This window comes from Numida meleagris, chromosome 15 (assembly GCF_002078875.1).
Source record: "Numida meleagris isolate 19003 breed g44 Domestic line chromosome 15, NumMel1.0, whole genome shotgun sequence".
Lineage (NCBI taxonomy): Eukaryota > Metazoa > Chordata > Aves > Galliformes > Numididae > Numida > Numida meleagris.
The window spans coordinates 189,603-202,207 of NC_034423.1; the positions used below are offsets into that span (position 1 = coordinate 189,603).

Here is a 12,605-nt window from a genome sequence, read left to right on the forward strand (position 1 = left end):
ACTTTTTTTTCCTTTAATGCCTTTCCTGCCAGTGCACTTCTGCCAAATCTTCCTAAAAACAGACCGACCCCACCAAAAGTACGTTCCAACCTCAAACCCATCGAGCTCAGAGCTCTCCCTTTTCCATGAAGCCCTCCAGGTGTGCGTGGTCGTGGCTGAGATTTCGGGTTTCGCTGTCATCATGGATGTTGCCCGCCGCCCTCACGGCAGCTTTCATGGAGGTGTCGATCCAGGCATGAGGTTGGGCGGTGTGTTCTCCTGCAAAATGCACCCTCCCCTCGTGCTCGAAGAGCGCCTGGGAGTAATCAGTGAACTGGTACGGCGTGAAGGCAGCGAACGCTCCCAGGGAATGCCTGTCCAGCTGCCACTTCTGTATCACGTAGCGGTCGCAGGTGTACTGCAGGTAACTCTTGCTCACCTGGTGGATGTCCGCCAAGTCTTGGAGAACCACGTCCAAGTATTTCTCATCCGCTAAGGGCATGAGGAACTCAGCGTCGTCATTCCAGGTGTAGGAGGCCAAGATGACCCCGACCCCGCTGGAGAAGTTGTGGCTGGGGTAGTAGATGAACCTGGAGGGGCGGTCGGTGATGGACTGCCCTCCTCGGATGCCGTCCTTCTCCCAAAACTTCTCCGTGCACGCCAAAGCGATTTTGGAAGAACTCGCGTAGTGGATGGAGCGGAGAGCATTGCTCTTGGCAGGGGAGAGTGGTGGGAAGAACTGGATGTGCCTTGTGGCTTTGGCCGAGGAGGTGACGAGGACGTAATCTGCGGTCGCTATGCTCGAGGCCAGGGTGTCGGGAGCGCGGTAGAACACCCGCACTTTCCCCCCCTTTGTCATGATTTTTTCCACCGTGCAATTGAATTTGATGACGCCTGGCAGTGCTTTGTGGAAGGCTTTGGGCAGTTGGTCGAAACCTCCCGTGATTTCGTCAAAGCTGGAAGGGAGAAGAAGGGAAAGCGTTGGGTTTTGGTGAGGGCAGAACTTTGCCTAGAGGTTTGAGCTGTAAAATCTCTCCTGGAGAGATCAGTGACCCTTTGAGAAAAGATATCCCACTCAGACATCGAAACGACACTAAAATTTGCATTTTCGTGGAGTGGCACAAAGTGAGGTCATCTCTTATAGGAGTCATCTTACCCCTCCCCATAAGCGATGACGTCTTACCTCTCCCCAGTAGAGAAGATATCAAAATCCCACAGCGAGGCAAGGAAGGACAGATAAAAGCCCGAGTCCTCGTTCAGCAAATCACCGATCATCTGCACAGCTCCTCGGCTCAGATTTCCGACTTTGATCAAATATTCCTAGGGAAGCCAAGGAGAAATCAAGGCCTGGAGTCATTATCTCGTTGCACCGATCCACCCCAAACCAAAATTCATGCCCTGATCCACTTGGATCTTTTGGGATACAGCTCCGGTTCCTTGTGGATCAGTGTCTCCTCCAATTTAGGAGGACAGAAAGTCTCAAACACAGAATATTGGGAATTTTTGACCCTGTGTGCCCCCCTCAGCCATCTGGATTGCACAGAATCACCCTTTACCTTGGTGGAGAAGGAGTCATGTTTAGCCAGATATTCCTTGCAGTTTGTGGCCTGGAACTCCTTGAAAGCCTGGAAAGGAAACACTGATGGAGTCAAGGAGGCAAAAAAAAGTGCATTTCCCAAAGAAATTCTGTTCTGCTGGGATTCATCTGGGCTATTCTGTTGTGGGGTTTGGTAATGGGCTGAGCTTGTCCTACTGGGTCTGCTTCATGACCACATACCGACTGCAGAGCTTCCCTGTAGAGCTGGCTGGCACTTTTGCCCCTCTCTGATGGGCTCAGGGTGTAATTCAGGATGTCGGGGTTTCTGTTCACTTCTGACACTCTCGCTCGGATGCCGTTCACGAAGTACCAGGCGTTGTCATCCGTCTGGCGGAATGGGTTGAGCTTCAGGTCGAACTGCCTTATGAACTCACGCACCAGCCTGGAACAGAGCACAGGAGGTGGGAAGTGCTGGAGAACCCTCCCAAAGGACCATGGAAAGGGCGTTTTCCCACTGAGCGTGTTGGTGCACCCAAGTATGACTTGGGCGTTGAGGATGCTTCCACACTGATGATGTTGGTGCACCAGTCAATGACTCTGGCTTTTAAGTGTGGATTGTGGATATTTGGGGCACTGCTAACTCTGTATTTTTGCTGCTTAGACGTTTTCCTGCCTCAGCACAGCAACCACAGGGAAAGGAGACCTACAAGGACATCACAGGGAACAAGAGCCACGTTCGAAGAACGTAGAATTGGTTGGGTTGGGAGAGACCTCAAGGACATCTATTGCTGCTAGAGGAGGAGGAGGCCTCTGATCCCTCTCCAGGACACGTGTTGATTTTGGGGACACCCCCATGGCTTCTTCCCAGAGTATTTTGGCTGATGCCCAAGCCCTGCTTGGCTCCATCCTCTTACCGACACCAGGTTGGGTGCCCAACTGGTGGGAACTCGCCCAGCTTTTGGGGTCATGACTTCCAAAATAGACATCTGCCTCTGAAAGGGATGGAGGACCGCAGCTCACCTGTGCTTGCTGGGCAGGCGCATGGCTCCCAGCTCCACGTACCAGTCCTTCTCCCGGTAGGTCCTGATCCTCCCACCCACCCTATTGCTGGTTTCCAGAATGGTGACCTGTAAAGGGTAGAGATGGCAAATGTTTGGGTTCAGGGTACTTCTAGCAGGCCACCCCAGGAATGCATCGATTCCCCCCAGAAATCCATTGATTCCCCCCAGAAATACATCAGTTCCCCCCAGAATCGATGACTTCCCTCTTCAGGCTGGAAAACCTTTGCTGCCAGAAGCCAGCCCCACCACCCAGGTGCCACCCCTCACCTTATGGCCGGCATCTTGGAGGAGCTTGGCTGCCGTCAACCCGCTGATCCCGGCCCCGACGATGACCACGTTTGACGGATGAGTCGCGGGCTCCAGCCCATGTTTGACGATGCTCAGCAGCTCTTTGTAGTCTTTGTCATGAAGGCAATACTCAGGGAAGCATGAGAACCTCTTGGCGCTGGCAAGTCCCAGTAGGAGGAGCATTTGGAAGAGGACTAATGAGGAATGGTAATTAAATGTCATTCGCATGCGAGGAAGGGAGGCAATTTAAATGAATAAATCATTATCCGCTGCTTCCTCCCTTATTGCAGCGATTTATCCCATTTTTTGCCCTGGGTCACGGTGGAGGGAGCAGATATCAGACTCAGAATGCAAAGAGATTATATATATGTAATCCATGATTATACTTTTATCTATAGTATATAAGATAAAAGTAAGATAGATGAAGATAAGTGATAGAAGAGAAGTGTGAACAAAAACCCCGGTGGGGAGTTCCTGATTTTTTTTGTTCTACTACCAGATAACTTTTATCTTCTTTTCCAGTTTCCTTCTAGGGAAAAAAAAAAAAGATGCGAAAGAGGAGGAGGAAAAAAAACCCAGCACCTTTTGTAACCACACCGTGAGTCACCCTTACTTATGGGAAAACCTGTCTTCAAAGCACAGCTCTGCTGGACTGGCCCCGGTCAGAGCGCATGGGCTGTGGCTGAACCCCAGAGCTGTTCCCTGGAGCTGATTTCCTCAGAGCTGTAGGAACGGCCCCCGGCTGCCTCAGTTTCCTGAAGGTGCTGATGGCGGCGGTGCAAAATAATTAGAGAGCGGCTGCTGTAATTAGCCTGGTTAACAGCAGGGCTGCCTTAGAAGGACGTCTGAAAGCGATGCTATGCAGGAAAATGGGGTTGGTCACCCCGATCCAATGCCATCACTGCCCTGACCGCCCTGAAGGGCAGCGTCCTGAGTGGGGTTTTGGTGGCATGGGCTGTGTAGAGCCGCATTGCATCCCACCCAACGTGGTAACCCCAAATAGCTTCGCATGACGTGGAAGACAAAGATCTTATTTAGAGATCGGGAGGTCCCCATCCCACCCAATGTGACCTCCACAAATACTGTGGGATGATGTGGAAGGCAAAGGAGATCTTTTCTGGAGGTCAGGAGGTCTCCACCCCATCCAACGTGTCAACCCCAAATTCTTTTGGACAACGTGGAAGGCAAAGGAGATCTGGAGGCGAGGAGATCTCCATCCCATCCAACATGACAGCCCTAAATACTGTGGGGTGATGTGGAAAATGAAGGAGATCTTTTCTGGAGGTCAAGAGATCTCCATTCCATCCAACGTGTCAACCCCAAATACTTCTGGACAACATGGACGGCAAAGAAGAACTTTTCCAGAGTTCGAGAGTTCTCCATCCCAACCAGTGTGATAACCCTGGATGCCCTCGGATGATGTGGAAGATGAAGGAGATCTTTTCTGGAGGTCAGTGTCTCCGTGGGAGGAGAGCAAATGCTTTGGGATAAGCTCTTGGTAGGATGGATTCCCACCTTCCATGGGAAGGTGTCATGACTAGAGATGGAGAAACCCCAAACGTGATCCAAGGAGGTGTCCCCAAGGAAGGTCCCTGGGGGACACACGCATCCCCACACAATGGGGCACTTCCCATCCTCCACCCTTGCAAAGGAAATTTCCCACTGCCCACTAAGCCGAATTCATAAAATAGAGCGGTTCAATAGAATGGTTTGAGGCCAGGGCCTTCAGGAGGCGACACCGCAGGCAGATGAAGAAGAAACTCTAAAGACAAGTAGGAAAAGCAGGGCAATAATTTCAAGGGAGAACCACTCACCCATCGTAGCCATGGTTGCAGTAGGCAGATGACTCCTCCGCTGAGATTAGTTTCCATTTTATACCCTGGCTTAGAAAAAAAAAAAAAAAAAGTCCACCCCGGAAGAAAGTGGAGTAAGTCATCTATGTCATCAGAAGGGGAAGTGGCAGCTGAATACACATTCCGTTCTTTTGTATTTGCTCTTACTGTTGTTATTTCTTTTACTCACTGGTATCACCTCCTATGACCATAAGCCATCAATTTGTGGGACATTATCATCAGGAGGCATGAAGGGCGGCCTCGCCCTTCTGTGGGATGAGCAGGAAGCATGGAAAACGGTGGGAATCCACCTGAAATATCCCTTCTGGGGATGGCAATGGCATCTCCAGGTGGAAATCCATTTGAAATATCCCTTCTGGTGATGGCAATGGCATCTCCAGGTGGAAATCCATCCATCCCATGCTCAACTATTGCATCACTTGGGTTGTGTTGGTCTTCCCTCCGTTGGCACAGAGGGAACCAAGAAGTGTCTTTGCCCAAATGGCCAAAGTGGAGGGGTGCTATTTTTTTTAAAGCTAAATTCATCCTTTAAAATAGATAATAATAACTCTTTTCCTCCAGTGCTTTCAGCTCTGCTCACGTCAGAGCCCGAAGCTACGTGCCCCCCAGCACCAGCAATGGAAATCCCTTCCCACGGCTGCCACGGCAGTGTGACTGCTTCGCTCCTCGCTTTCTGGCTCCTTTCAGTACCTCTTTTTTTTTGGTGTTTCTTTTTTTTTCAGTTCTTTTACTGAAACAGCAAAATTTCCCCGCTCTGAGCTGACCACGCGTCCATCCGTCACACTGTGGCTTATCGCAAAGTGTTAGAAGTGTTTTGGAGAAGCGTTGAAGTAATTGTTGGTCCCATGTGTCAACACTGTGATTTAATTAATGCCCCATGCGTGGATTCTGCAGAACCAAGGAGTGAGGGCGGGTCACGGCTGAGTGGACGTTCCCTTCCACAGAGCCCTGCTTTAGAGCTACACTTCGGTTGAAGTGGTCACGAGGCTGCGGGTTTTCTGCTTAAGGAGATCATCGAATGGAAGGATCCCCAAATCCCAACAGCCGTTGGGGTGGGAAGGACCTTAAAACCATCCCACCCTCCCCTTGGGTCGGTTCATCACCAACACCGTACCACGTTCCCCAAACCCCATCCAACGTGGCCCCCAGTGCCTCCAGCATCCTCCCCAGCTCGGTGGGGCTTCTCCCAGTGCTGGTGCATGGGTCACGTAGCCGTGCAGGTTTCGTAACGCCGCCTGCAATGGGTTTTCCTGGAAGAAGCCAGGGTGTGGGTTTTTCCTGAAACGCGACGGGTGATGAGAGCGCTTTTTTGGCAAGCCGGGCTCCTCGTGGGGCTGCTCCTTCTGCATCCACCTCACCCGCGTGCTGCCCACGCTTCGCTTCCATTCCCATTAAAACCAGTTGGTGGATGCCCATGGATAACTCCATTTAAGAAAAACCCAAGCATTGCGTGGTTCCCCTCCCCATTTCTTGCTGCCTTGGGCACTTTCTCCCAGTGCCCCCATTGAACCAAACCCATTTTCCTCTCCCCGATGTCGAACCCAAATCCACGCCATCAGATCTGTGCAAATCGCTGTTTATTTCGTCGTATCCTTTTTGCTTCCTTGCAGCTCCTGAGTTGTTTTCTCAGCACCTACAAGCAAAGCCTGACGAGGTGCAGGATGAAGCAAGGATCTTGTGAGCGATTTGGGAATTACATGGAGAAACCCGTGCTCCTGGGACCGGACAGATTTTCAGAGGGCGGTTTGTTTGGACAAGGGAGAGAAGAGCACGTGTAATTACAAGTTGCCCTGCGCTCGGCCTCAAACGATGGGTTTATTGTCTGGGCATAAGCTACTGTTAATTGCAAAACGAGTTCCTCCCATGTTCCTTCTGCTGCTGCTTCCGTGAGGGTTACTGGAAGAGCAGCTTCCACCTGAAACTCGTTGCAACACGCGGACGGCGCTGGGAAGAGGGACAGCGCCGCAACATCAGCAGCACGGGATGGGGACAAGGGTTTGTTCAGGGCACTGGGGCGTCAGGGGGTTCCCTCCCCTTATTGCTGAGAACTCTTTGCTATTGGGGAACTGACGTCAGAGGGGTGATGCAAAAAAAAGTGGAGAAATTTGTTTAAAAAAAAAAAAAAAGTGCAAATCATTTGGTCCTATCGTGGCGGTGGTTGCTTCCCGTTCCCCATTGCAGCTCTGGGGATGTGGGGCAGAAGATCCAGCCAGAGTCTGTGTAGGAAAGAGGGGGAGCATGGCGAGGGAATTTGGATTAATTGGGAGGGTAAATGGGGGTACACTGGGTATGTCTGGGTAAATTAGAAGGGTGCATTGGGTGAATTTGGGTAAATTAGAAGGGTGCACTGGATGAATTTGGGTAAGTTAGAAGGGCGAATTTGGATGAATTTGGATACATTTGGATTAATTTGGATGAATTAGGATAGATGCTGATCAAGTGGAAGGATACATTTGGATAAATTTGGATAAATTTGGATAAATTTGGATAAATTTGGATAAATGAGGACAAATGAAGGGGAGGAGAGCCTTCAGACCACAATGCTGCAGCTCCTTGGCTTGAGGTCATGCGTCTACGGTGAAAAAATCTCAATATTTTGTGCTCAGGTGCGGCCGGGGTTTGCTTTTAGTTCTCACTGTTCCGCTCTGTCATTAGCAGACAATAAATTATGTTAATCAGCCTTTGGCCAAGTCTGTTTGGGCTGTGACGGTAATGAATGAGTGATCTCAATAATGAAAATAGGCTCAGCAGCTTCAGAGTCCATCTGGCCTTGGGTGTGAAACCACCATGGGTGTATTCGGGTGGACTCATCAACGAAGTAGTAAGTCATCATTAGTCTCCCAGTTGACAGACAGACCTGGGTTTGCTGGTGACTACAGCTGAGGAAAGACATTCAAATCCAAAGGATTTGCTCCAGTCCCATTTCCTCCTCACCCCAAAGTCTCCCGTGAGCACGTATTGCACGTACTGCGATGGGCAAATGAGGAGGCAAGGTGGATTTCCTCTGTAAGATGCTAACTGGGGTTAATTGGATGGCTAACTATCGTGGCGGACCCAAAGGAGTGCCGGGAGAACCCCGGTAACCCCATTGAGCGTTGTGAAGTGTTGGGGGCATTGAACCTTTGGCCAATCGGGGGGCTCCTCATTTGCATACTACTTTGCATAAAGGGAGGTGGGCAAAGAGTTCCGTTGGATTTGGGGGTCCGGACAGCGCAAGGACGGACAGCGCAAGGACGGAGCTGAGCCATGGTGTCTGCAGGGGGAAAGAAGAGAAGACCCCAAGAGGGAAGGAGATCCCGGGCAAGGGGAGGACCCCAGAAAAGAACAAGGCAGAAAACCCAAAGCAGGAGACCCCCATCCAAGAAGGTGGCGTTTAACGGGAAAACCAAGCAGAAACCCAAAGATCGGCAGAGGAGGAGAGGGTCCTCCAAAGCCGCCTTCGACCCCACCAAGGCGCTCAAGCAGGACGGCAGGCTCCTGTCCCGCGAAGCCAAGGTGCTGATGGCGGCCTTCCTGCGGGACGTCTGCAGGAAAGTGGAGAGCGAAGCCGAGCGGCTGCGGAAGGAGAGCCAGCGTCCCGTCGTCGGCCCCGCGCACGTGCGCGCCGCCCTGCACCGCGTCATGCCCAAGAACTGGAAGCACGCGGCCGGAGGCCGGTAACACCCAGCCCCATCCCTCCCCAGACCCATGGAAGGGGGAGCGACCGGACCCGAATCCCGAAGGGAGGGGGATGAAAGCCCGAAAAGCTGCGGAGAAACCGACGCGACCGTGGGAGACCCCACGGGGGTCAGCAAGCGCGTGAAATAATCCCGCAGCGTTGCAATACATGCGAGCTCTGCAGCATTTGGTGGCGTCAGTGTCTTTGTCTTCGTTCATTACTTCGCTTTGGCTCGGATTTAATTAGTTAGAAGCTGAGGGTATTTTGTATTGCAAAGATAAAGGGTTTCCGTGCCCTGATGGGAAGGTTATGGGGCTGTGTATGCTTCTAGGTTAGCTGGAGGCGATGGGCAGGGGAACAGCTCACCCGCCCAAATTCAATATGTGCTTTCAGGGCTGGACCCGCTTTGATAGAAAAGAATTAAACAGAGAAAGGATTCGGGGTGGAGTTTCTCTGGAAAACAACTTTCCCTGACCGGGAATCGAACCCGGGCCGCGGCGGTGAGAGCGCCGAATCCTGACCACTAGACCACCAGGGAAGCGGTGCGGGGGCCGTTCCGGGGGGGTCCCACGCGGGACCCCATCGTGGGGGGTTCACCCATGGGTGGGGGGGTTCTGTGCTGCACGTGGGGGTCAGCGTGTCCCCGCTGCGCCCTGTGTGCCCCACTCGTGTTTCCTGCTTTGCAGAGGGGTTACATGCATATGTGGGGTCTGTGGGGTCTGTGGGTATAGGGCAAGGTGTGGGGGGGTGGGGGGTGGGAAATTCGTTTTTTTTCCCCAAATCTGGGCTTAAAATGATCGGGGGGGGGAAAAAAAAAAAAAAGGCTGTGTCAGAAGTGGGATTTGAACCCACGCCTCCATGCGGAGACCAGAAATCCCATGGGGAAGGCTCAGCCTTGAGTCTGGCGCCTTAGACCACTCGGCCATCCTGACACCCTGTGGCCTTCCTCCCCCTCCTCATCCTCATTAATTAACCCCCGATAATTGAGGCGGGCCTGGAGGGGGTTTGTGGGGTTGTGTGAAATATTAATCACAATAATGTGTGTAATGATATTAATGGTAATGATGGTGATGAGAAGAAGAAAATGAGAAGAAAATGAGGAGCAGAAGAGGAGGAAAGAGAGGAAGAAGAGAGAGAAGAGGAAGAAGAAAGGAGAAAAAGAAGGAGACCTTCACCGGAGCAGAGAATGGTATTGGAATGGATGGAGATGGAGTCGTATTGACCATGGAAATGGAAAGGGTGCCACAGGATCCCCGAAAATGGAAATGGTGCCATGGGATTCCCCAAAAATGGAAATGGTGCCATGGGATCCCCAAAAAATGGAAATGTTGCCATGGGATTCCCCAAAAATGGAAATGGTGCCATGGGATCCCCCAAAAATGGACATTGTGCCATGGGAAGAAGAAAGAGAAGGAAAGAAAGAAGGAAGGAGGAAGAGGAGGAGGAAAAGAAGAAAGAGAAGGAAAAGCTGAGCTTGGAGGACCCAATTCTCCATTTTTTGGGCCCAAATCCTCGTGCAAATTCCAACAAGGAAGGCTGACGTCACAACGACTTTGCCTCCGCCGACCAATCACGGCGCTTCATTGGAATGCGGCCCCATAGGGCAGAGGGGCACCTCGGGGACCCCACCCCGGGGAGGGCGGCGGGGACCCCATGGCTGGGGACGACGAGCGGAGCAACCAGCAGCTGAGGAAGAGGACGGGGAGGCAGAAATTGACCCGCGTGCTGTGGAGGGGTTCTCTAGCTCAAGGGCGACGATGGAGCGCGGCCCAAAGGGGATGGAGCAGCAGGACGAGGCGGAATCCCCGCAGACGGAGCGCGTCCCCCCTGCCCAGCCTCCTGCCGCCCGCGTCCCGGCGCATGTCCACCACGGCCAGGAGGGTGATGCGCTCCTTCGTGGTCACCTTCTCCAGGTGCTTGGTCAGCAACGCCGATCGGCTCCGGCGCCGGCGCCGGGGCTCCTTCATTGGGACGATGGAACTGAGGGCGGCGGTGGATGCGGCCATGGACGGCAGAGGGGGGTTCCCCTCCTCTTCTTCTTCTTCCTCTTCCTCTTCCTCCTCCTCCTCCTCCTCCTCCACGGGGGGGAACTGAAGATGGAGAACGTCTCGCCATGGGGAGCCCTCCCCCCCCCTTCCATAGGGAGAAAGGGGGAAGAATAAACTCAGAGTCCTTTCCACCCCGCAGCGCTCCTGTGTCCGTCCCGTGGGGGGGGGTGAGCACCAAATCCAGAACCCCGTGGGGACAGATGGGGGGAGAGCCCCCGCAGCACCCTGTCCGTGCTGAGGTGTGGGGAAACCCAAGTGTTGAGGTATGGGGAACCCTAACATTGAGATATAGGGAACCCCAAGTGTTGAGGTACAGGGAACCCTAATGTTGAGGTATAGGGAACCCTAAACACTGAGGTATAGGGAACCCCAAGTGTTGAAGGATAGAGAAACCCAAACATTGAAGTTATAGAGATGTGATGTATGGAGAAACCCCAAGTGTTGAGGTACAGGGAACCCTAATGTTGAGGTACAGGGAACCCTAAACAATGAGGGTATAGGGAACCCCAAGTGTTGAAGGATAGGGAAACCCAAGGGTTAAGGTATGGGGTGGGTGTCTCAGGGCTCGGGCAGCTCCAGGTGTTTTGCTTTGCCCCCAGCTGCTTTTGGGGTCATTTAAGGGTTCTGCACCCGGGCTGGGTCGGGTGGTTTGTGTCGGTGTTTGGGTTTTTTCTGTCTCAGCTCTGACACAGGTGAAATCCCTTTGGGTTGAGCAGGGTGACCACAGAAGGTGCTGGCAAGGATGAGGAATAAGGAGGTTTGTTCCCTATAGGGTGCAGCTATGGGGTGGGGAGCTTTGCTGCAGTGACATGAGCTCATGGGGAGGTGAGTCTGTAGGGGCTGAGGCGCTCCTGGGGGGGGGGGAGGTGGGGGCAAATTGAAGCCCCCTTATATTTCCCCAGTGATGGGGTCCCATTTTTCAGGTGGGAACCCCAAATGTTGTGCCTGCAGCTCTCATCCCTGCTGCTGACAGAGAAACCCCCACCCCACCCGGTCCCCTGCTGTACCCTATTACCCCATAGGGACCCCAATACCACCCTCATGGATGCAATAACCCAATATACCAGCACATTCCCACTCCTTCCCTATGGATAACCCAATATCCCAGCACTCTCCCACTCTTTCCCCATGGATAACCCCGCATCCCAACCCTCTCCCACTCTTTCTCTATGGATAACACAACCCTCTCCCACTCTTCCCCTATATCCTGGTGCCCCCCTCTATCTGCAGACCCCACGGATCCCTGCAGCACTCCTGCAGGGAATGGGCTTTCCAGACCCACCACCCCAAAGATGTGGGGGATGTGGGGCAGCGGAGCGGGCCCTCTGTCCCACGGGTTGTGGGGAGGGGCTGTGGGGCTGGGTTACCTCTAGAGGGCTCTGGGTAAGCGCTGAGCTCCTGCTTGGCCTCTTGCTTTCCCCGGATCCTGCAGCAAAGCTTCCGGAGCAACGCCGCGTTCGCCTCCGTTGTGGGGTCTGGGGGGGGATCCGTGCCCCACACGTGCTGTCCCCGCGCCCCATAGGATGCGTTTCCCCGGCACATGGATTTAATTCCAGGTAACGGGGGAGAATCGGGGGGAGGAATTTTAACGCGGCGCATTCGGCTCTGGGGTCATCCCCCACTCAGTGGGGAATGGGGAATGGGGTCAGGACGTGGACTTGGGGGGGAAAAGGTGGGAAAATGGGGGGTTGTGTTTGGGGGTGGAGGATGAGGTGGTGGGGGGGGAAATGCACGGCTGCAGGGAGATCGCTGCCTCTCAGCCCTCCCCCCACACCCCCACAAACGAAACAATCAACCAAGCCCCCCGATGCTGGGGTGATTTCCCCCCCTTTTAGGGATCTCCCTTCCCCATAGGGGATGCTTTAGGGCTGCCCTCCGCCCGCCATGGAGCCCTACGTGCTGCTGGACCCTCGGCAGAAGGCGCTGTACCGGGACGTGATGCACGAGAGCTACGAGACGCTGATGTCCCTGGGTAACGTCGACCCCCGCTCCCCCTCCTCTCCCCTTCAGCCCCTCCCCGCCATCCTGCATGCCCCCCGATTTTTGCCCTTTTCCTCCCCAAAAGGAGAAGGGGTGTGGGGGAGGGGAGGAGGAGGAGGAAGGCTGGCGGGCAGTGAGGGCTATTTCCCCAAATCCTGGCATTTTCCATCATTTTCCAGGGCATCCCGCTGCCCCCCCACC

The 12,605-nt window shown here is 53.5% G+C and overlaps 2 protein-coding genes and 2 non-coding genes across 4 annotated transcripts in view; 1 reads left to right on the forward strand and 3 right to left on the reverse strand.

Annotated features, from left to right (window-relative positions):
• IL4I1 (interleukin 4 induced 1) overlaps window positions 1–4,741 on the reverse strand; it is a 4,982-nt gene extending 241 nt beyond the window's left edge. The window contains exons 1-7 of the mRNA XM_021413477.1: window positions 4,680–4,741; window positions 2,845–3,059; window positions 2,537–2,643; window positions 1,757–1,958; window positions 1,536–1,604; window positions 1,163–1,299; window positions 1–935 (exon numbers count right to left, since the gene is read on the reverse strand). The exon at window positions 1–935 is cut by the window's left edge and continues 241 nt beyond it. Of these exons, the coding sequence (XP_021269152.1) occupies window positions 107–935; window positions 1,163–1,299; window positions 1,536–1,604; window positions 1,757–1,958; window positions 2,537–2,643; window positions 2,845–3,059; window positions 4,680–4,692 (1,572 nt within the window). The 5' untranslated portion in view covers window positions 4,693–4,741 and the 3' untranslated portion in view covers window positions 1–106. The remainder of the gene's footprint in view (window positions 936–1,162; window positions 1,300–1,535; window positions 1,605–1,756; window positions 1,959–2,536; window positions 2,644–2,844; window positions 3,060–4,679) is intronic.
• Window positions 7,891–8,561, forward strand: LOC110406698 (histone H2B.1-like). Its single transcript, XM_021413521.1, has one exon. It carries the CDS (start codon window positions 7,965–7,967, stop codon window positions 8,376–8,378), a length of 414 nt encoding a protein of 137 aa, XP_021269196.1. The 5' UTR covers window positions 7,891–7,964; the 3' UTR covers window positions 8,379–8,561.
• TRNAE-CUC lies at window positions 8,843–8,914 on the reverse strand. Its single transcript has one exon. It is a non-coding gene; the product is annotated as a tRNA-Glu (tRNA).
• On the reverse strand, window positions 9,204–9,308 carry TRNAL-CAA. Its single transcript has 2 exons — window positions 9,271–9,308; window positions 9,204–9,249 (listed from the first exon to the last, which is right to left on the reverse strand). It is a non-coding gene; the product is annotated as a tRNA-Leu (tRNA).